Genomic DNA, 24,312 nt, shown 5'->3' on the forward strand with positions numbered 1-24,312 from the left:
AGTACCTGACTAGCAGCACTGTCATAAGGAGGAAATCAACTGATTTCTGTCAAATGCTCTGACCTATGCCCAGCTATGTTATGAAATGAGTACATAAATCATTCAAATAAATTTGCAGGAAAGAGGTAAGAGGTAGGAAGATCAAATCTCCCAGAGAAGAGCCAGAGCAAAACATCTGCTAGGAGTGGGATCACAGAGGAGCCTGTAATAGACCCAGGAGAGCCAGTAGCAAGAGGCAAGGGCTTGCCTTTGAGGCCATATGCACATATATACATGCATGCACATGTGCCCCCAGCAATCAGATGACAGACCTATTTGCCTCAGCACACAGATGCCCTCACCTCCAGAGACTCATGGTCTGGTCAGAGCACAAGGCTTGGATAGAAGGCAATTGGGCAATGGTGTAAGAAACCATCCATATGAGCCCAGGTATCCATAAAAATGCTATCCCAGTGGCCTAGAAGGGTGAGGCCAGGAAAGTGCTTCTGGAGGAGGCGAGAGGGGTTGGGTTTTGGGAGCTGCCCTTGGCTTCCTGGACTACCTTTCCTTACTCCTTGCCAGATGCTTGCACAGATCTCCGAAAGCCAGGCCCTGCCAGAACCAGATATGACATTCAGCACCACGGACAGCGCCCAGCACACCTGCCAGCCCGCGTTCAGTGGGCTTAGCCAGGGTAACCTGGCAACAGCTTCTGTACTGCATCCTCAGCTTGCTGGCCCCTCTTCACTTCCAATCCTGCTGGTCAGAAGCATCGCAAGTGATTCCTTAATATCTCTGGGCATTTTTATTGGGGTCTCCTTGGTGACTGAAAAGTCTTTATTCATAAAGACTCCAAACACTTCACATGTATAGAGCACTTACTTTGGTTTTCCATGCATTACTTCATTTATCCCTCACACCAGCACTGTGGCTGCTGTTATTTTACAGATGATGATCTTGAGGCTCAGAGAGAAGTGTCTGCCCTAGACTACACAGCTCGTGAGAGACAGACGCAAGACTAGGAGAAGTCTCTGGGACTGCAGAGTTTGAGTTCTTGGGGTTGTGGGTACCCTAGAGGGATGTGGGAGGCAGACACGCCTTTCTGACACTTTTGCATCACAGTGGAAAGTCAGCCTACCACAGCAGTGTGGCCCCTGCCCCAGAGACAAAACAGAAGAGAAGACTGCAAAGAGGATTTGGGAGACCCATGCTCCTGATGCTAGGGCTGTCTGAAGTAGAGGAAGTAGCATGCCTCTCAAGTGCTAAAGGCACCTTGGCCATCAGCATTCACTCAGTCATGGTTGCACATGTCCTACAGAAGGGAAAACGAAGGGCTCACAAAGGAAGGAAGAGTAACATTTCCAAAGCCTCAAGCTGGATGCCCAATGCTCCCTTATCACCTGGCCACCCCTAGAATCACTCATGAATAAATCTCACAATCTAGGGTGTGAATCCATGGTGGTCGGTGTCACGCCCTGACAAGGAAGCACGGGGCAGTCAGGCTAAGATATCCTGGAGTTGGCACATGCCTGAATTCGGGGCCCAAGTCTCTCCAAATCCAGAGGACCCTCCTCCAGCCCAGTGCCCTTTAAGTTGACAGGAGTCCTGGCCAGCAAGACACCAACTGGTCTCTGGAAGCCCCAGCAGCCCCAGGCTCCCAGACCTGTCTTATCTCCTTACTTCCTACCTGGACCAATGGGTCCACCCAGGCAGGCAGCCTATAGGCTGACACTGGAGGGGCAGGTCCCATATGCAGAAAGAATGGGGGATAGCAAAAAGTCAAGCAGCCCATTACACCGATATCTGGAAATTTCATGTTTTGGTGTGAGAGGAAGTTCATAGCCTAAGGGAGCTGCGGAAGACACGAGGAGGTGACTGACCCTGAACTCGGGACCTCAAGGACTACACTAAGGGCCCTGTCCTTCCCTGGAGGCCAAAGAGGATGAGAAGGGTGACAGAATGAAAGTAGGAAAAGTGGAGGTCCCAGCTGGGGATGACCTCCTTCAACCTCTTCTTGTCCACACACACCCATGCTTGCCTTTGAGGCCACATGCACATATATACATGCATGCACATGTGCACATGCACACACATGAACATGTATACACACATGCACACCCACATGCAATACCATGAATACATTTTTTGTAAACACACTCTTGTCTTTTGCCCTCCTACATGCATCCATTTTTACACATGCATACTTTCTTGCATACATTTTGGCACAAATGATATCCATTGGGAATCCTGTCAGCTGGAAGAAGAATGTCACTGTTTCGTCATTAAAATATTTTCCACCTTTCAAGCTAGCTCTTCAACTCTGACCACTGAAGCCTCTGCACAGCCTGAGTCTTGGTTTTAGCTCTCCTAAAACACCATGGGCTCCTGGAGGACAGGGGCCTTGTCTCAGACACCCATGTCCCTGCAGTGCTGACTGTAGCCCGTGGGTCTCCATGCTTTCTCCCAGGTGAACAGCACACTCAGTGCCGTATCTCTTACCCTCTCCAACTTTACAGACAGCTCCCACTCAGTGCCACTCCTAGCACCAGACCTGCATTCCCACCTGCCTGCAAAATGCATCCACCCAGAGGGCCTGCTGTCTCCTACAGCCAACGACTCCAGAGCTGAACTCAGCATCCTCCTCCTCAAAGCTGAATGACAGTCTGCATTTCAATAATCCAGGCCCAAAACTTCCCAGCCATCCCTTACTGCTGCCTCTTACCTCCCACCCACCCCTACAGCAACACCCCCAGCAGTTACCATGTCTAGTCAAGCTGCTTCCATGATGGCTTCTGCATCTGTCTCTCACCTGGACCCTTGCCCCCACCTCCTTCCTGGTCTCCAGCCTCCATTCTCTTTGTCTCCAACTCATATGCCCTCTGGGTTATCTTTCCCGTTCCCTTGGTTTTCCAGACCCAGCAAAGATCCTGATACTGAACACAGTGAGAATGGAGGATGAGGGCAGTCAATACTTTTTGGGCACTTACCATTTGCCAGGCACTAATCTGAGTACCTTATCTGGATTACTTTATTTAATTCTCATTAATAAAAAGCCCTGTAAGGTAGATACTATAATTATGCCCATTTTACAGATGAAGAGACTGAGGTACAAGGAGTTGAGAGATTTGGTATATATTGTGGGCCAAGTGTTCAAACCCAAAGAGTCTGACTCCAGAGGCCTACTTTCTAACCACTCCACAGAAATATCATTCTGGCTGGTGGTATTTTATTACTCCCAAACTCTGCGCCTCCTCAAGCTCCTCGTCTCCCTCCCAGCTCTCTCTCCTGTGCTCTCTTCCATGACACCTGCATCCTTAACTTCTTCACTCCCAGACCCCACTGCCTCCCCGCTTAAGTGAACCCTAGTTGTGTCCTCAGGATACCACTCCCCCAAATCCCTCATACCTCAGGGTCAGGGGTGAGTCAGCACCCTCCCCTCTCCCTACTGCCTATGGTAGAAATGTCTACAAGATCTTTTGGGTATCCTTGTCACTTGCTGGCCATCCTTCCAGCATCCATCTGCCATCCTCAAGGACTTTGGCAATGCTGGCACCTGCTTCACAACCTTCCATTCTACTCCAAATCCTGCCATTGTCCTGGGTGACTTCTACTTCGTATCATTGACCCAGTCAACACCCTGGCCTCTTGGTAGCTTGCCACCCTGACTAACAATCCCACCTCAATGGTCTATTCCAAAGCGCACCCTTGACCACGTCACCACCTCCAGGTACTGCATCTTTGCAGTCCTCTTGTACGACCTGCCCTCCTTTCCTGCCAGCTCTTCTATTCAGTTGCGCTGCACCTGTTTTTCAGAGTACTGGGAATATCCAGTCTGCTGACTCCTCTGATCCTCCCATCAGAACCCTCGCACGTCCTCCCAACCACCGTCCACCCCAGACACAATGGTCCAGCTCATTTGCCTCTCTAAAACCAATGCCTTTAACTCCCATGCCCCTCTTCCTGGCACTGTCATGAAATCCCAGCCCCAGGCAAGGATCAGCATCAACCCTTTTCATGTTCACATGGGGGCTGTGTAAAGAATCCCACAACCTCAGACCAGTCCTACTAAACAGCCAAGTTTCTTAGCTCCTCGTGCCTCAATGCCCTCATCATAGCCTCATTCACAGCCCTCACCTCCCTCCCCTGATCCTTACAGGAGAACCTAGTAAACTTTCCTGCCCATTCCCCACAGCTGCTATTTCAAATTATTTCCTGTCTCCTCAAAGCTCTGAAACCACCACTTTTTCTCTCAGAGTCAGCAGATAATACCACTTTCTACGTCACACAGAGAAAAGAAAAGCCTCCAGAGTGCCCCTTTCCTCTTTCTGCCACCTTGCAGCATCTCCCCCATCCCATCTCCTCCTCCCAGCCACAAGGGAATCAGCGGCTCTTCTACCTGCCCTCTTGATACCATCCCTATTTTCCTCCCCATGGACCTTAATCTACAGAAGGTTCCCTCTCATCTATCTCTTCCATCTCTCCCTCTCCACTGATCCTTTCCCATCAGCTTTTCCTTCTAAGCTCTCTAAACTTAAAAAAAAATCCCTCCCTGAACCCCTGCTGTCTTATCTCTTCCCAGGCTCCTTGAAGGAGGTGTCACTGTCCCTACACTCCCGCTTTCATGCGCCTCACCCAGCGCTCCTCTCCACTCCACTTGATTTTAGCCAAAGGCCAAGAAGCGATGCTGCTCTCCACTCCTCAGCACGTCACCAATATGCACCCTGCTGCTAAATCCAATGGTCACTTTCCAGTCCATTTCCTCCCCGGCCTTTAGCATTGTCTGGCCCTGTAGACCATTCTGCCCTGCAGACAGTCTCCTCCTTGGCTTCCAAGGTGGCCCACTCCACTGGCTTTTCTCTCCTCACTGCCTCTCCTTTCCCTTCCCTTGAACAGCCCCCTTTCCCTCAGCATGACCTTTCCATGTTTTTGCTCCTTGGGGCCCTCATCTCTTCCCGCTCTATGCACTCTTTCCAGGTGACTTCACCGACTCCCATGGCCTTGTTATTCTGCTGCCTTGTAAACCATACCCCTCTCTTGAACTCTACACCCATGCGTCCACTTGCTGACTACGTGTCTACAACTGGATGTCCCATGGGAACCTCACCCTTGCCATATTCAGACAGAGCTTCACAGCTTCCTCCACACTCTTGTGCTTCCAGAAAATGGTACCACCAGGCATCCATAAGTATATCCTAGAAACCTCAGAGTTATCCTCAACTCTTCTATCTCCCTTGCCTTCCAACACTTCATCACGTTGGATCCAATGTGTCCCATCAACCCACCATGGGGACTACTCCAACAGCTTCCCAGGGGAGCTCCTGGCCGGTCGAGGACCTCACATGCCTCAGGGTCAGGGCTGGGGCCAGCACCCTCCTCCAATCCACTCTCCACACTTTGCCAAGCCCCAAATCCTTCTGCGCTTCCCACCACCTCCCAAGTGAAATTCAGATTCCTCACTGTCATCCCCAAGGCCTTTCCTGGCCTGGACTCTGCCTCCTTCTCCTGCCTTCATGCTCCCCATTCCTCTCCTTGCACACTCTGCTGCAGACAGATTCAGCAGCCTTCAGTGTCCCCAACGCATGGCGCTTTCTTTGCCTCTGGGCTTTCCTACATGCTGTCATCTCTGCCTGGAACTCTTCTCCCACTTGTACCCACCTATCCCCCTTGGTTCACAAGAGGTATCACTTCTCCTGGGAAGCTTTCTTTGTATCTTATGAAATCCAGTTAACTGTCCCTCACAGGCACTGCCCTGCCATGGTATTTATCATGTTATAATGAAACTGTGTGTGTGACTGTCTAACTTGCCATCACTGACTCTCTGAAGTCAGCACAGTACCTTTTACACGGTAGCTCCTGATAAATACGTGAATGGGTGGAAACATACAAATGAGTGGATGGGGAATGGGTGAACAGATGCGTGCATGCCATGCATGCCTCAGGAGTGTGTGCCAAAGGCTGAGTGGCAGGGAGCCCAGCAGAAGCCACATGACGCGGCAGCCCTCAGAAACAGACTCCTTCCCACCAGGCTTCCACAAGCCTCTGACGATCAGAGAACTTAGTATATCCAAACCCCCAAGACTCACAGCAACAGCCCTCGGCAGGTGGCCCCACCAGGTGCTGAGGATCGTGGTGGAAAAGTGGCAGAGAAAGAGCGGAGGCATTGAAAGTGGGAGAGAAGGCAGGTGGACAGACATGGGCCAGAAGAAACAGGGGGCCTGGGGTCTCTGACAGGATGGGATGAGAAAGAACTGGTGGGGGGACCTTGTGGCTAAAGACTGCAACCAAGGCTCTGACTGCGTTTCCAGCCTGAGCTGTGCAGGCAGTGGGGGCAGAACCAACCACCCATAATAAGCCCCCTCATTATGGGTGTACCTCCTCGGCCCCTCCACCCCACCTCCACCGCAGGGGATTTTAGAGGTTCTCCCTTCGTCCCAAATAGGCCTAGTACCGAGACTCAGGAGCCCTGGGGAGGGGATGAAGGAGGCAACTCCACTGCTTTCCCAGAATCCCCTCCATTCCCCAACCAGACAGACCCAGGAGGAGTCTTAGGGCTCCCCGCTACTGTGAGCTCCCCAAGGGCAGAAATGATTTCTATTCCTTTTCCAAGATGGGAACACACAGTTGGGCAACGGGTGGGGAGGAGTCTCAGTAACGTTATCTTATTGTTAAATGGATGGATGGACGGACGGACGGATGGATGGATGGATGGATGGATGGATGGATGGATGGATGGATGGACGGACGGACGGATGGACAGATGGACAGACGGACAGACGGATGGAAGACTGTTGCCAGAAGAAGAAAAGACTGCCAAAAATAAAACAAAGAAAGAATTCACTAAATCATTAACATTGATGATTTCTAAGGGTGGGAATATCGTGACTCTGAGTTTCTCCATTTCACCTTTCTACCTTTTCCACCTTCCCCATAACAGGCAGATATTACCTTTATAATCAGAAACATTCATCTACCTTTAAACAATGGCCTGTGCTGTGAGGGGTCCTCTAACATGTGTTGGGGAGAGCATGACCCTGGTCCCCAGACCTAAGTGGTCCTAAATGGTCAGCTCCTAAGCGGTCAGACCTAAGTGGTCCCCAGCTCCTAAGTGGTCAGCAGAAATACGTGGGAAAGCCACTGCCATGACCAGGAGGTCAGGATGAGAAGATGTTTTGGAAATCAATGATGAAGCTGGAGAGAGGGCAGTCATCTGAAGAGCAGGTGTAATAGGCAAGGGAGGATAGCTTAACATCACATGCATGCCAGCCCATGACACACACATGTGACACGCATGAGGATGCCTTTCCTGCCTCCCCTCCCCACACCTTGATAACTGTTTGAAAGCACCTATTACTCCCCCTCCGCACCCCGTACCTGTCTAGCTCCTCTTTGCCATTCTCTGAGGCAGAGCCACTCTCGCCCCTTTCACCATCCCATACCCTAGAAGGAGCTGCCTCTCTGGTGGTGGGGGGAGTGTTTTGTCCCGGAGTGAGCTGGAGTCCTCCCTGCCTGTGTCCTGGGACTGGCATCTTAGCCTCCCCCTGTACCCTCAGGGTTGAAATCACCTCCCACAGCCTTCTTGAGCCAGGCTGGGTGCTCAGTTCAGGTCTCTGGAGGGAAATACACCCCCCCACCCACTGCCTCCTTCCTGCCCATCCTCCCCTCGCTATTCTTCCCTGACCCCAGGGTCTCCCCACCACAATAGATAAATTGCTGCCTTCCTCCCACCCCTGCCTGGCCACTAGGGCTCTATTTTTAACCCACCTCAAAATCTCTGACTCAGAATCACAGGGCTCCCAGGTAGCTGCTCCCTTGGCTGCCTAGGGCTGCCTCAGACACAGTCCGATTTAGAGCCAAGGGCATCTGGGGCTTGGTTTATAGGCGGGTTGTTTGGATTTGGGTGTACCTTTATTTTCCAATTTTTCTATGTTTATCAATATTTAAGGAACAAAGTTTGTTTCGTTTTGTTTTTCTTAAAACCCAATTATGACCCTTTACCCCTGCCTCTTCTAAGGTACCTCCTCATCCTGGGCTGAGGTCCTGCCTGTCATGATGCAGTGAGAGCTGGCCTCAGCCTCTCCCCAAGGAGAAGGTGAGCTATGTGAGGGTGACAGCTGACCCAGTCTTCTCTTCTTGGCCTGTGATCCTTCAGCCATACAGCACAGCGCCCCTCACACTGCAATGTGCACACACATCACCTGGGGACTTTCTGAGCCGCAGACTTGGTGGACTTCAGTCGGCTGTGGGGTGGGGCCAACATCTGCACTGTTAACAAGCCCCCAGGTGATGCTGAGACTGCTGGTGCAGGGACCACATTTCTGTGGCCAGGCTATTGTAGATGTATGGTGCCTAGGTGCTCTGCTGTGAGGCCTTGGGCAAATCACTTAACCTCTCTGAGCCTGTTTGCTAATGTGCAGGATGAGAACGTTAATCCTCACTTCACAGGAGTCTAGGAAGATCCAATGAGATAATATTTACAATATGCTCTATGGCATAAATACTCAATTCAAGTGGGCCATCATCCCCATCATCATCATCATCATCATCATCATCCTCATCATCATTATTCTATGTCCATTAAGATGCAGGTCCTGGCCTGAGAGGTAGGAGGATCCTGAGGAACACAAAATGGTCCCACCTCAAGAAGCCCTCAGTATAGAGGATGGACAGACACACCTCACAGGGGAGCTGAAAATCCAGGCCAGCTCCATGGGCAGATGGGGCCATGAGCCAAGGGAAGGGAATAAGAGGGTTGATGCAGAATCTCTGACTCTGTATCCCATAGGCTGGGGATAGCCAGGGGGGAGGAGAAATTCAGCCAGGCTTGCTCCAGAAAGGAGCAGGGGGCAGCATGCCCTGTTGGGTACTAAAGCATCAAAGAGAAGGCAGGCACCCAAGTAGGTCCACTGGTCAGGAGACAGCACTGTGGTTAGAGCCCAGGGGTTACAGGAAGGAGGCCCATGGTATGCGATGGAAGGTGTCCAGGTCAGGGGCCTGAGATTCTCAAGTTCTAGTCCCATCCCTGTCTCTAACTTGCTGTGTGACCTTGAGTAAGTCCCTTCCCTTCACTGACTTTTCCTCAGTTTCCCCATTGGCACAAAGCAAGCTAGACATCTCCAAAGATATGCTGAGTTCCATGAATCTCTGCAGTGCAGAGGCTAAAGAGGTCAGCCAAGGGCAGCTGGCCAGATCGACAGCTCACTCACAGAAGAACGCGCATTTCAGGGAACCCTGACACCTCAGCTCCCAGCTCTGAAGAGAATGTGGGAGACATCCTGAATGCCAGCTTGAGAACTCAGAGCTCTTCCAGGGTACACGAGGGGCTGGGAAGGTTATAAAGGAAGAGAATTCCTTGAGAAAGGGACTGCAACCGTACCTTCTCAACAGCACAGTGAGGACAGGCCTGGGCAAAAGAAATACTTTGAGATGAAAACCCACTGTTTATCTGATGGGCTAATTCCTCCTCGGGAGACCCTATGTTTGTACATGCAGAAACATACCAGTGAACATGTACATGCACGTGTGCGCACACACACACACACCCCCCCCCAAACTGCACAGCAGGGGACATCTGCTCCACAGTGCTCCTAGTTGCCCGGATGTATGCTCCCTGAGGCCAGGGCCTAACCTCTCTGTGCTTCACCCAGCAGACAAGACCACCGGGGAAGATGGGGGAGGGAACAAGCAGTTGGAGAACTGAACTTCTCAGTCCAGCTTACAAGAATCAAAGAAGGCTCCAACACCACTCCCCCAGGAACCTTCTGTCCTCCCACTCAGGAGATTGGAACCAAAATAGAATATTGTTGTGGAGTAGCATGGGAGCACGCCCTCTGGGGAAATTAGGTGGGAGAGCTCACCTGCTCACTGCCAGCGGTGGGAGGACACAGGCTTGAGGGGCAACATGAAGCACTGGAAATGGATTTGGAGCAGAACTCCTTTGTTTTTGGCTTTTTTTTTTTTTTTTTTTTTTTTTTTTTTTTGAGATAGGGTCTCACTCTGTAGCCCAGGCTGGAGTGTGGTGGTGCAATCTTGGCTCACTGCAGCCTCAACCTCCCGGGGCTCAAGTCACCCTCCTACTTCAGCCTCTGGAGTAGCTGGGACTACAGGCACACACTACCATGCCCAGCTAATTTTTCTTTCTTTTTTTTTTATGGTAGAGATAGGGTCTCACTATGTTGCCCAGGCTGATCTTTAACTCCTGGGCTCAAGTGATCCTCCTGTCTCAGCCTCCAAAAATGCTGGGATTACAGGAGTCAGCCACAGTGCCTGGCCTGGGGCAGAACTTCTTAAGGTAGGCAGCATTGGTCATGGAAGGGGCTAACAAGGAGGCCACAGGAAGGCTTCCCTATAAAGAGTAGCTAAATACTGACTCTGGGAGGGTCTATACCGTCCCTTTTTGATGGGATGGAGCCTGGGAGCAAATAACAAGGATTCTCTGGGGCATCTGGGGACACAGAGCTAGAGGGAACGTGCTGTGCTGCCTTCTATCCAGGAAAACACAGTCTAACAAGGAAGGTGAGTGGGGCCATGTTCTCTGAGGTCCCTCCTGGCCTCAGAATGTTATGATTTTGACTCCTCACAACCCACAAGGAAAAAAAGGGTGTAAAAGTTCCCTGGAGAGGGAGGCCTATTACCAATGGGGTTAGATGTTGGGCTAAGAAGGCAGGATTTTACCCCAAGCTCTGGGGAGCCACTGTAGGGCTAAGGCAAATGCAGTGCAATCAGAGAACTGCAGGCTGTTAACACAGATGGGGCCTTAGGGATGTCCAGCTCATTGGTTCCCAAAGTGATGGAAGCAGAATCACCTGAGTACTTCCTAAAACTGTACCTGCCCGGCCTCACCCAGGGAGCCCGAGCATCTGTGATCACATAAGCACCCAGGTGACTCTTCAGCAGCTGCCAATTTAGGCTTTGGGATCTTGCTAACACCCAACCCCTCTCTGGTCCCATTTTCAGAGGAGGAAAGCAAGACCCAGAGAGGTGAGGCCTCAGTTAAGTCCATACAGCTGGGCGGCACAGAGCCAAGTGTTCTACTGGTTGGATTCACAGGCTTGTCCCCTACACTCTGTCCCCAGGAGCTGCAGAGCAACCCAATGGGATGATGATGCCCCAGAACCTCTGGGACACGTTGAACAGCTTTTCCTGTTTCCTTCTTCTGCCAGTCCCAGAGTACATGATCCTGCTGGCCCATCCCACAGGGCCCCTCCACCCACAGTCATCCAGTGCGCCCTGCAATCTGCATGAGTCCTCACACCCTGAGCTCTTCTGAGGCCAGGTCTGAGCTTCCAGGAGGGGACTGCTCCCTAGGAGGGGCGGCTGGGAGGAGAGCATGGTTGAGGCCCTTTCCAGAATGGCATTTCAGTTCATTTTCATTAAGCTCCTGCTGCATCACTTCCTGGGAAGGATGCCCCGGAAACAAAGGAAAGAAAGCCTGGCATCCCCTCCACGGAGGCCATGACCTAATGGAGGGGGTCCTTCAAGAGGCCTCACCAATAGGACACAACATGCCAGGAAGACCCCCAGCCCCGCTCCCCAGGACAAGGGCCGGCAAAGCCTCCACAAAACTTGGCCCCTAGGTAAGAGATCTTCCACGTGTGCCTGGCCCCCAGGGGCTGCAGAACTCTAGGATCATGACTGGCTGGACCTCGGTGACAGAGCCAGAAAGAGGGAGGGAGATTCTCAAAAGCTCTACTGGCCAGCAGCGCTGTCCCTGCCCTGCTAGCTCAATTTGTGCTAATGGGGTCAGGATTCAGGGCTCAATACCTATTTGGTCAATTAGCTCTGCTCTCTTCTCAGCCTCAGACTGAGCCCCAACCCTGGACACTGAGAGAGGAGAAGAGCTTGCTGAGGTCACCCAGCAGAACAGGATGAGACTCAGGAGGGGAAACTGAGGGTGGGAGGGTGGGCAGTTCTGGGCCAGGCTGGCTCAAGATGCAGGACCCAGAGATCTGGGGCGGGCCAGCCCCCACACTGCAGGAAGCCAGGCCCCAGAGGCAGTCTCCCCTGCTGGACCAAGTTTCTTCTAAAAGGTGTTAATGGCATGGATGGGACCTGTGGACCTGAGGGTCTTTCCTGTCTTTGGGGAAGGGAACAAGTGCCCTCACATCCTCTGAGGATACTGGAGGTGGGAGAAGCCCGTGGCTGGCTTTGGCATACAGTGGCTGGGGACTCACATTAATCATTAACAGGGGCTGCTCTAGCCTCCAACGGGGAACTGCAGGGTAATTACTTCTGGGCTCCAGGCCACACGCTCAGTGACATTATTGCAGGCAACATCTGCCTTCTGGGCCTAGTACGGCAGGAGAAGCGAGTCTTCTCAAAGGCTGCACAGCTAGGACGAGGATGCACACACACACACAGGCAAACACACCACACATACTCAGATGGCAGCACAGGCAGCCTGCTTAGAGTCCTGGAGGGTGAAGGGCAGGGACTAAGGAGTGCAGGTTAAAAGAGGCAGGTTCTGAATAAGCAGCCCCCAGCATCTGCCAACACCCACCCCAGCCAGGCGGCCCTCAGCTCAAGTTTCCAAGAAAATGCACAGAATGGTTCTCTCTTTCCTTCAGCTCCAGCTCAGAGTCACTTCCTCCAGGATGCCTTCCCTGACCATCAACCCACATTGATCTATTGCTCATCGGCCCTCCCATAAACCAGAAGTGGAACCCTACTCTCCACTTTGCCACCTCCAGCCCCCTTAATGGTGAAAACAGCCTTGGAATGGGTGATACGGTATGCTGGAGGGCATGACTCCCTTAGCTTGCCTCTCCCCAAGCCCAGAGGATAATGTATTAGCCAGCCCCCATTATGTATTAATTTCTGAAAGCCTCGTTCACGCAGACATAACACATCCACCCACACAGATAAATGCTTAGACAGACACAAAATCATCAGCAGCCAATTATCAGGCCCCCGCAGCTGCCGTGATCAGACCTGGAGGCCCCGCTGCTCGCTCTGCAATTTGTGGTAGCCCAGAGCTGGGGGTGCAGTGGGTGGAGGGAGTCCCTCTATCCAGCTGGCACGGCTCTAGGTCCAGCCCTGACCCTGAGGGTGCCTGAGCTTGCTGCCTGGCTGAGAACACCAAACACCAGCCCCAAACAATGAGAGAGCAGAGTTGGGTGGGGAGCTGTCACGTGTGAGATGTGATGACTCTGGCACCAGCAGCAGTGGCACGGTTGTTTATTTATAATTTGTACTTTACCTCCCAGAGAGGACCAGAGGCAGCTGGCTCAGATACTAAGAGGAATAGGGGCTCAGGAAACTTAGGGAAAGCTTCCTAAAGGGGGGCGGGGCACAAAGGTAGAGCCCCAAACCTTGGTACCTCAGGAAGGGCACCGAAATTGGTTCAAAGGTTTTGCACAAGGATGCCAGTTCCCGACCCTAGACCAAACCCTTCCCTTGGCCACAGACTTAGCCTTGAACCCAGCCATGGACTGAACCCCAATCCTGGTTACAAACTGAGCCCCAACCTTTGTCAGAGACTGAGTTCTAGCCATGGTCACAGAATGAGCCCTGATTCTGGTCACATACTGAATCCTAAATCACAGATCAACTCCAAATCCTGACTTTTCTGAAGTATATAATGAATAGATCACGTGGCCATTTCTCTAGTGGATCAGAGAAAGATACCACTGGCCACTTACCCCTTCTCCTCTGAACCCCAATCGCCCCCATCCAGGAACAGGGGCATTAATGGCACCCGGACATGGTCCCCAAACCCCAAAGGTCTCTAGCAGTCAGGACCTTCCCAGGAAGAGGAGGTGAGCCAGCCTCCCAGCCCAGCATCCTCAGAAACAGCAACCCCAGATCTGGGGTCAGGACAGCATGTCTCAGTCACCAGACTCTGCACCTTCAGAAAGGGGAAGACTACCTTCTCATGGGAGCAGCCTAAATTATGATGGGATCCTGAGAATACCTATCATCCCAGAAAGACACGTATGAAGCTAGAGTGACAAGAAAAAGCTCCAACTGACAGGACCATTCAGGAAAGCCTTCTCTGCGAACCCTCTGGCTGGGAAGCTGGGGGTGGACTTAAGCTTGAAGACCTTTGCAGACAGACATGACACCACCCACTTGGTCTGGCATACTCTGTGACCTTGAGCCAGGTGCTCCCCTTCTTGGCTCCTCTGCTCCCCATCTATGAAACAAAGGCTCCAGGCCAGGGGCTTGCTAAGGCCTCTCCAGATCTGATATTCCGACACCTGATCAATTTCCTGTGCCTGCTGACTATCCCTTTCTGGGCCCCTCCTCAATGTTTTAATTCTCAGGAGAATGTTTTCTTGAACTACTCGTGTAATTAAATTTTTTAAACACTAACATAAAAGAAGGAGGAGTGTCAAATTCCAGTTCTGATATTCATGGCTGCATGATTGGGGGATCTCTCTCTCTCTCTCTCTCTCTCTTTCCTTTCCTCGTCAGAGCCTTATCTGTAAACTGGGGATATAAAACTATTTGGGGGCCATCGTGAAGAATAAATGAAACGGGAGATATAGAGCTCCCAGCACAGCCTGGCACATGGTAGATGCTTTGTAAATGGTGGTTACTGATCTGTGAACCCACCTGGCTTTTAGTCTCTGTTGATTTGAGTCTAGGGCTGTAAACTCTGAAGCCTACAGGGGTCAGGCAGCTAAATGGCATGAATGACGTGGCTGGGTGTAAGACAGTGGCCTTAGCGACAGCTGGGGACCTGTGCAACTGCAGAGCAAAAGCCGATGTAAAGGAGGCAGCCTTTAGTGTCTCCTTCAGCTCCCTGCTATGGAGTGGGAATGTGCAGCCAGGGCTGCCAGAGTTTCCAGTTTTTCAAAAGAAGCCCAAGAGCCATATTTTCAGGTTATATCTTTCCATTTAAAAACACTGGCTCAGATTTGTTATGACACACTATGCTGGCCAAACAGAGCACATCTGGGTGCTGTATTCGGTGCAAGGGATGCTGCTTGGCAACCTCTGACTGAAGTACTGCTCAGTCTTATCTTGAGCGCCCACGGTGACGGGGAGCTCACCACCTCTCTGTGCTGCCTTCCGCCTCAGACCCGAGTGGGTGCTGATGGTACAGTGTCTCCAAGTGACTTCCCAGCCCGTGGCACTGCAGACTTCTAGGGCCCTGGCAATGCTTCCTCAGTAAAGAAGCCTAGCTGGCAGAGAACATCCTCTCCAAAGCCAACACAATGCCCCTGCCGGCCCATGGCCCTCTGTCTGGGAAATGTGAATTCTTCAGCATCCCATGGGCGAAAGCAAGACTGTCTGGTCAGCCTCGGTAGCCCTTCTATTAATTAGCAACTGGCAGTCGCAGCTTTGTAAGAGCCCTTGAGCCAAGTGAGCGTGTGCAGGAGCCGGCTGCCTCCTCAGTTCTATGACAAGCCCCCAGTGGACTGGGGCTGGACCTTCTGCTCTGAGTGAATTCCCCCATGGTGGCCAGTGTTGTGGCAGGCACAAGGGCCACTCAGGCTGCAATGACACTTCTCAGCCCCACCATTTGTACGGAAGCTAATGCTTTTCAGGGTAGGAGGGGGCACGGAGAAGTGACAGGCAAGCCCAGCCCTCAGGGGAGGCTTCTGGGCATAGCCTGGGGCAGGGAAGGAGGACATAAGATTGGGAAGAAGGCCTGGATGCCTCTGTCCTCCTCTCAGCTGGCCCTTGTCAGAGTCGCTGGCTCCCCTGCTCAGTCACCTCTGCGCTCATACCGACATCTGCTCCTTTCCAGAAATCTCATTGCAACGCAGCAGTCACAGTACTCCCTGCCCCTTCTCCCCAGCCAGGCCCACCCCTCTGGCCCTTTGGATGGGAGAAAAGCTGCAAAAGTGGTGGGACAGGATGGATTAATGAGGGTCCTCTGGTCACCCAGCTTCTTCCTGTTTACACCCATCCCAAAAGCCAGCATGCAGGACCAGCAGGGTCCAAGCAGCAGTGCAGGAAAGGAGGAAGAGCAAGCTGTGAATCCCACATCCCCACACTGGCAGGCAGACCTCTGTGGCTTGGCTCAGCCCAGTTCACAGACTTTATCCTGCCACGCTGAGCTTGAGGACAGAGGCCACAGGCTCTGAGGCCAAAGAGATAAAACGGAGCTCTGCCTTCAGGGAGCTCAGTTCGGGAGCTTGGGCTAAGCATGGAACAAGCGCATGAACAGTAACCTCAATACTCCAAGCATGGTCCTGGTCTGGGCACCAGCACATTAGCATTCTTTGGACGCTTATGAGAAATGCAGCATCTCAGACCCCATCCAGACCTACTGATTCAGAATCTGTATTGAACAAGATCTCCAGGTGAGTCGGATGACATTACAGCAGGAGAAGCTGCATTGTAACAAACATAGAGCTCCGTCCAAATGCCACAGGGTGTTCAGCCAGGGAGAGATGGATGGCAGCCAGGGTGGCCTGAGAGGGCATCCCACAAGGCCCTGGGGACAGTGGGCCCTAAAGCATGGAAGAGGAGGGTGGATGGACAGGGAGAAAGGTCAGCACAGTTGGAAGCTCCCTGTGTGAGGCAGGCGGCTACCTGGCAGCCAAAAAGCCTCAAAGCTCACAGCAGCTAAGGGAACTGGTGTGGCAGGGCCAAGCAGGGGCGAAGGTAACCCCCAGCCTTATCATGTAGCCACCAGACCAGGAGCTTGAGCCTTGCAGCAGGGAGAACCTGGAGCCAAGGTCTCTCTAGCCAGGCAGTATGGGGGTCCTGGCTCTCTGCCTCTATCGGGTTTCTGTGCACCCAGCATCCTAGGAGCACCTCGGTCCTGAGCTCCAGCAGCCCCTGCCTTGTCAGGTGGGACACATCTCATCCCCAGAGACAGCCATGCTGCCCACTGTGCCAGCTGAAAGCACAGCCCAGGCAGCTCACCTTGGAATTCCCCTCTGCAACTAGGCACCCTTCCCCCTCTAGCACAGCCTGCGGCTCCTTTCCGCCTGGCTTTGCACACTGAGAGTCTTAACAACATTCCTGGGAAATGGCCCCAAGAAAGCCCAGGAAAGAAGGGGCCTCAGAACCCCCAGACCCAGAGTCAGGCTGCTGCCTCTTCCTCCTTTCCACCTCCTGCCGGAACAGTCCTTCCCAGGACTCAAAGGGAGAGAGGTGGGAGGCGGTAGGACTGAGGAAACAGAAAAGAAACCAGTGCCCAGGCAGAACCCCTTTCCTTCCTCAGGCATCCAACTCTGAACCCTGTTTTTGTTTCCATCCTGCTGGCAATGGGAGGCCCAAGCCCCAGACTGCAAAGAGACCCCCATTGCCAGGCTCCAGAGAAGGTGGGTGCCTGCCTCTCACCAGGCCCAGGCTCTCTTCTGGGACGGCCTAGAGAGGGGTTCACAACCTTGAGCCCCCAGATGGTCCTCAACCTTGGAGGCCACAGACCAGAAATCAAGTGTCACACTCTATGTGTCTGGATACCTGGGTATCCTTCTGGATGGAGTGAAATCTCTGACCCCAAGAAGGTTCAGAACCCCTGCTTGAGCCAAGGACAGAGGTCCATGTGATCTTCCCAAAACCAAGGAAAGGAAGTTGTGAGGGCAGAGGAGGTGTGGTTCACAACAGCATCACTGCTCCTCTCTCAGCTCACTGCAGAGCTGTCGGCGGGGCGACCATAGTTGTACAATTTGTGCTTGACATGGCAACAGGCAACAAGATTCCCATTTTCTAAATGGGCAAACTGGGGCTCAAAGAAGGCTCATAACCCATGCAGGGCTCTATAGCAGTCAGGGTTGGGGAGGTGACAGGAGGTGAGTAATGGCAGTGACGGGGTGCCAGTGACCAGCAGGCAGAAGGAAGTCAGCTCAGGACACCCCTGGGACCTGCTAGGCCACTGGCCCAGTTTCCAAGATTTCGGAGCCCAGCTCTTTCTGCCCCAAGGAAAGGACACTTTAAGCACCCTCGCCTTCCCTTCCTCATGGCTTCAGGAGGCTCAGTCTAGGAGAGGGTAGGGACAGGGGGATGAGAAAGGCCAAGCTTCTGCCTGCCTCCATTATTAACGCTGAGCCAGCTTTGGGGGTGCAGCAGCAATTCCGGAACTGACATTCCACATAGGGACTTCCCCACCAGCTTCCACATCCACCCACACAGCCCCCAGACACCCGCTCAGACAGACACCTAGATACACACACCCAGGCTGACTCCCTGAGCCTGACCAGCTTCCGGGAACACAACCAGCTACATCTGCACTTGGGGTTCCATTTCTTTTCTCTCCTCTTAGAAAAACAAGATTATCCAGATACTGTTTTTGTTGTTGTTGTTCCAGGTTCTCCAGGACACAGCTTGTGTGGAAGGAAGGACCCATCCAGGACCTAAGAGCACAGCCAGCCTTGGGGAGGAGCCCGGGGAGCCATGTCCTGAGGGTCTGCATCATCCTGGCCTCTTCTCTTAACACACCACAAATACAAGTTTCAAAAGGCAGATGGGGAGTTGGAGGGGAGGGGAAGCCAGAAAAGCCCAGGGAGCCTGGAGGAGCCATGGGGGTAGCCAGGGCATGGTCTCTTTTCTATTGGGGGGTGGGATCAGGGGCAAGTAGAGTAATGAGAAGCAGAGGCAGCCCAGAAAAGCCTATTATTAGCCATGGCACAGGTTATGCTGGTCCCTCAAAGCACAGCCCACCCTTCTCCTGGGAAAGGCACCCAGCCTTCCTTCCCCAGCAAGGGGAGATGCCGGAAGCAGTCCATCACAGCCAGCCCTGAACTCCAAACCGCAAACTCAATCTATCATGGTTTGCTGGCAATTCTTTATTAAACCAATTCTGCTGGATCAATGCTTCCTGCCCGTCAAAATGATGAATCAATCCTTCACTAGCCTGAGCAATGCTTGCAGAAGCTCTTGTGAAGCCTAAGGTGGGCAATGGCAAGTGGCTACACAGAGGCCCAAGGCCAGTGGCTAAAACTCTAGAGACTGAGGCTGGGGGTGCTGGTCAGTGTAGGGTGGGTTAGGTGGGGTTGAGTGGTGGGTTTTTTTTTTTTTTTTTTTTTTGAGACGGAGTCTTGCTCTGTCACCCAGGCTGGAGTGCAGTGGCGCGATTTCGGCTCACTGCAAGCACCGCCTCCCGGGTTCACGCCATTCTCCTGCCTCAGCCTCCCGAGTAGCTGGGACTACAGGCGCCCGCCACCGCGCCCGGCTAATTTTTTGTATTTTTAGTAGAGACAGGGTTTCACTGTGGTCTCGATCTCCTGACCTCGTGATCCGCCCACCTCAGCCTCCCAAAGTGCTGGGATTACAGGCGTGAGCCACCGCGCCCGGCCGAGTGGTGCGTTTTCTAAGCTTAGAAGACTTAGCTAGGCTCTTGCCTCTTTGACCTACTGAGAATAAGACTAGCTGTTTTGGCCTAGAAGCAGGAAAGGCATGGCCACCACTCCTCCAGACACGCTCAGATGGTCTTTCTTGGATTTCTTTCCTTACACCCCACCCAGCTCCAGACAGCTACAAGGTTGTGCAAAGGGGTCGTGCCACTTGCAGCTACCAGTCCCTGTTGCTTGTTGCACAAACCCAAATTCAAAGCCCACTCTGACCCCTTTCCTGTTGCCCATTTAACAATTCTGCTGTATCCCTGCTTCCCTATCCCCACACCCTCTCCTGCAGCCATGTCCCAGGCAGCCTGCAGTTAGTGGGAGACTCTGCAGCAGGGGGACTACAGACAGACACACAAGAATGGGGTAAGACCAGGAAGGGGAAAAGGATCCTATCTGATGAAATCGACCCAGTCCTCACTCTTCACCATCCAAGGTAAGGGAAACAGGAAGGGCCAGGCCCAGCATCCAGAGGGTCCCCAGCCAATGTTTGCTGCTGAGGGAGGATGGGCATGCCTGGGGTTGACCTCTTGTAGGCTCCCCAGGCAAAGGGCTTGGTGATGAGAACCCTGAACAGATGCTTTCTGACAACAAAGACAGCAGGGACCTGGGCCAGGGAGGGGAGGACCCCTCACCAATCTCAAGTGGTTGGCACTGGAACTGCCTATCACCACCACTGCAGAGTTGAGAGACAGGAGAAAAAACGCAGAACACCCGTTTTTTAGCTCCTGCTCACTCCTCTAGCTCAGCCCGGGATCCTCAGGGTCTAGTACTGGCCAGAGGCAAGTCTACTCTTTAGGAACCTGGCACAGGGAACCTAGCTACCATTCGTGATGGGAGGGTCCCACATTTACTCATACAATTTGATGACTATGGCTGTCTGTTTACCCTGCCCTCTGGTCTCCCCAGTCCTCTGGGAATGGGAACCCTGGAGATATTAGGGTTAGGAAGAGCAGTCTCTCAAAGGAAAAAAGGGGGGAGGGGCTCTGTTCACTACTATTTTAAGCCACCGAGTGTTGTCTGACTGGTCATTCCCAGTGCGAGAAATCTCTCTCATTGGATGGAAAATGGCTTTGCTCTCATTACAAACCCAGCTTCCCTGGAGTTTGCAAAGAGGGCTCTGGGTTGGCAAAATGCTCATTTTTATAGGCAGGCAAGCAAGGTAGGCAAGGAAGGGAGATAAGTAGGGGGCAGGGCCCAGAGAAAGAGAACGAGAGAATTAAACCCAGCTTGAAAAGTGTTTCCCAGACCTTCATCACAATCTCATGTATCAGGAAAGCCCAGAGGGGCACTAGGGAACCTCAGGACCTTGACTTAGGTAAAGGCATCCCTTATCCCAACCCTAGAGACAACCAACAATCCCTCTTTTTGCACAAATATGTCCACAAGCTCCCAGTGGTATCTGCTGTTTAGTGGCATCTGACTCAGGTGATGTGGAAGGGGGCAGGGTCCCTCTCCCTGACTGGCGGTCATACCTTGTTTGGGGACCCACGAGTGGCCCATGAGAGACCAAGCAGATGCTGGAGCTTGGGTCTCCGGGTTACGGATGGGCCACTGGACAAGCATGGGGTACAGGACAGCGGCTCATCAATCAGAACACCAGGCATCTTCATCCATCACTATGAGCAAGGTCATTCTGCCCTGCCGCTCCGGATGCCAGCTGCCCAGGGTGCCTGCTCCTGGCCCACCACTCAGCATGAGGAGCTGAGCTCAGGGTTACGGTGGATGCAGGGGGTTTTCACCCCGGCCTGAGGCCCCAGTGACCTCGGTCCTCCAGGGACCCAGCCGCAGCTTGCCAGGGCACCAGAAAGCAGATAATAATGCCTGCTGTCAGTACCCGAGGAGCTGGCCCGTTGCTAAGAGGTCTGTCTCTCTTCATGGCCCTGCTCTGCTGGCTGAATGACCCGGAGCTGCCTCTAGGATGGCCATCCTGACTCTGCAGCCTTGAAGGGGGAGGAGGAATGTGTGGCTTAAGGTGGCAGAGCCCTATCCTGGCTGCCGGCAGGGGTAGGCCAGGCTTAGAACACCTTTTTATTCTGTCTCCAATGCAGCCCAGACCCGAGAAGACCGGTGACAGAACACAGGAAAGTTCCCTCAGCGCGGTGCAGGAGGGGGCCTGGGGGTGTCTCGGAGCCTAGAGGCGCCCTGCTTCTCTTGGAGCTCCCAGCGCAAGGAAGGAAAGTTAACTCCAGCTGGGAGGCAGGGTCAGGAGGAGGCATGCCTGCACCGTGCAGGGCACCCACAGGATCATCGCTGTGGCCCCTTACCTGAAGTCACTGTAGGGGTGGATAATCCAAAATCCGGCCGACTTGACCCTCTCCTGCTCGCGTTCCACCGCTTTCTGGCTGCCGAACATCCTTAGGGAGAATTTGTTGACCCCGGGTTGGAGCATGGCCCCGAACTGGCGCTGCATGAAGCCGGACTGGCCCAAGCGCACCTCGGCCTCCGGAAGGATCTGGTCGCCGGTGGCCGCGCCTCCCTCCACTTTGATAGCGGTGTCCGCCGAGGGCTGCTCGCAGGAGGAGGAGGCCGGCTGCGGTGGCTGCTGGGGCGGCGGCGGCGAGGCTGCGGGCTGCGCCGAGGCGCCGGGGCGCTCGGGCTCGGCCGCCAGGCCTGGGGGCGTCCTGTCCTCGCCGGGGGACGCGTCGCCCTCGGCGATGAGCCGCCGCTCCTCCGCGGAGTCATGCAGGTGTCCGTGACTGCTGCCGCTCCCCGTGCCGCCGCCGCCGCCGCCCCGGCTGCCCAGCGAGGCCAGGCTCCCGCGGAAGCGCCTGCAGTCGCCGTTCGTGCTGGACTTGCCCGCGCCGCGGGCCGACCCTTCGCTGTCCGCTGCCCCGAGGGCCGAGCTCCGGGACTCCGTGCCACCCGCGGCCGCCGAGGGCGAGGGCGAGGGCAGTGGCCGGAGCCGGATGCTCCTGCGGCTGGGGTCTTGGCGGCCCCCGGCCCCCTCCTCCTCGGCGTCCTCTTCCTCGTCCATGATCCACGCCTTGGCCCCCACCTGCTGCGGGAGGCTGTAGAGCCGCTTGCGCATGGACGGTGGCAGCTTGTCCATGGCGCCAGGGGCCGGACCGAGCCGGGGGTAGGGGCGCGGCGCCGCGGACGGGCTCCAGGTCCGCCCGCCGGTCAGTCCGCCCGTGGGGACTCGTCCTTCGCCGCCGGCGTGGGGCCGCCTCAGGCGCCCATACTCGGGCAGGCTGCGCGCCGCTGGGAGGCTCCCAGTTGCGCTCCGAGTCCCCGGGCTCGCCGCGCTGCGCCTCCTCCCGGGCCGGGCTGGGCGCTCGGACCCCGCGCTACCTCCTTGCCTCCCTCCCTCCCTCTGGCGTTCAGGGGCGCGGCGCGCGGCCCGGCTCCAGGCGCCCCGCCCCCGCGGGGAACAATGGGCGCCGGCTGGAGAGGCTCTGCGGCCGCGGCGCTCGGGGAACCGCTCCGGAGCGCAGAGCGCACGGCCCGCGCGGGTCCCGGGCGTGCGTCCCGCGGGAGGGCTGGCTGTCCGTCTGTCTCGCCGCCCGGACTTTGTGGCTGGCCCCCTGCGACCTCGTCTCGCCTCCTCTGGCCCGGCCCCTCTGGCCCGTCCCGGGGCTCCCGCCGCAGCCAAGCGGAGCCCAGCGACCCGCCGGGCTTACATCAGCGGCCGCCTCCCCCGGAGCGCCCTCCGGCCGCGCTCGGGCTCCCGCGCCCCGGAATATTCATGAAGCCGCCGCAGCTCGCGGGTTGCCATAGGAGCGGCTCCAGCAGCCGGGCCTGCCTACCTGGGCTTCTTAAAGGGGCAGCGGCGCACGGGCCAGGGGCTGGGAGGGGGCGGGGGGCGGGCCTGGCGAGGGGCCGGGGTTAGACCCTCGCTAGACCTTCGGAGCCGGGGTGAGAGGTGTCCATACTGCTGCGCCCTTAAATCTCTTTCTTGGGCCAAGCTGGAAGCGCGCCCCAAGTCTAGAGCTCCGGCTTCAGTTGCGAATTCCCCATCCCAAGATTGAAGGGGGCGGGGTAGCTTCCCAAATTCTCCATCACCAAGCTCTGGGCTCGCCTTTCCCTGGCATGTTTGCCCCTCAGCTGGGTCTCCGACTCTCCTTTTGGGAAGCGACCGGGTTTTCTGGATGCAGAGTCCCGGCCTTCCCGCAACCCGCTTGGGGAGGGGTTTCCGGAAATGCGCCGCGTCGGGGAGGCTCCCAGGGTTTTCCTGTGACATGGGCAGGGGGCGAACCCCGCGCCAGTCTTTCCCCTGCAAAGCCTCGCAGCAGCCAGGCAAGGAGGGCGTGGGGAAACAGGGAGACACAGGGCGCGCGGGTGGGACCCAGCCCTTCGAGGTAAGACTTCGAGGAAATGCGCCGGCAACAGTCACGGATGCGAGATCCGAACGCCGACCTCCGCAAGCGCCTCTCCCTCGGTAGTTCCGAGAGAGGGACAAGTCGGCTGCAGCGGGGAGCGGTTGGGCCGGCTCCTCGGACGCCCCGGCACTCTGGAACTGGCTTTGGAGCCCCTTCTCCCTGTGTTCCCATCCAAATTATGACACCTCCTATGTGGACCCATGCTGGGTAAGTTCCTGTTCCACCCAGTGCCCTACCTGCCCCCCCAAGCAGCTGCACAGCCCCTACTCCCTTCCAGTCCGCAGCCCAGCCCCTCCCTCCCCCACCCCCGCCAAGGATCCAGCTGTGTGTCCTCTCTCACAGTCTCTCCCAGTGTACAGTGTCCGGGCGTATGGACAGATTTCACTAGCTCAGCCTAAGGTATAGCCCTACCCCTCTCCAACACCCTGGACAGCCTGATACCCCAGATTAGCTCAGAAATGGAGAGGGGGACAGATTGGGCATTAAGGGGAGGGGGTTGTCCATGGAAGGCTGGAGCCGAGGTTAATGCTGGAGTGGACACACAGCAAAGTCTCACAGGAGGGAGGCAAAAAGGTCCCCTGGCTCTGCCATCTGTCTGAGGAATAACATCAAGCTTTTCTTCAATTGATTTTTTTACTCTCATTCTTAGCCCAGTGTGGCCACTTCCCCCTCCTCCATCCAGAGTAGGAATTTGGAGGGCAGGATGGGGGCGTGGGCAGCCTAGCAGGGGCTCTTCTGCTCTACCCACTGAACCACAGGACCTCCCACAG

At 54.8% G+C, this 24,312-nt stretch overlaps 1 protein-coding gene across 1 annotated transcript in view; it reads right to left on the minus strand.

Annotated features, from left to right (window-relative positions):
* HCN4 (hyperpolarization activated cyclic nucleotide gated potassium channel 4) overlaps positions 1 to 23,271 on the minus strand; it is a 49,485-nt gene extending 26,214 nt beyond the window's left edge. Inside the window, exon 1 of the mRNA XM_050797727.1 lies at positions 21,488 to 23,271. Within this exon, the coding sequence (XP_050653684.1) occupies positions 21,488 to 22,272 (785 nt within the window). The 5' untranslated portion in view covers positions 22,273 to 23,271. The remainder of the gene's footprint in view (positions 1 to 21,487) is intronic.
* Positions 23,272 to 24,312: the final 1,041 nt, after the last annotated feature.

This window comes from Macaca thibetana, chromosome 7 (genome assembly GCF_024542745.1).
Source record: "Macaca thibetana thibetana isolate TM-01 chromosome 7, ASM2454274v1, whole genome shotgun sequence".
NCBI lineage: Eukaryota > Metazoa > Chordata > Mammalia > Primates > Cercopithecidae > Macaca > Macaca thibetana.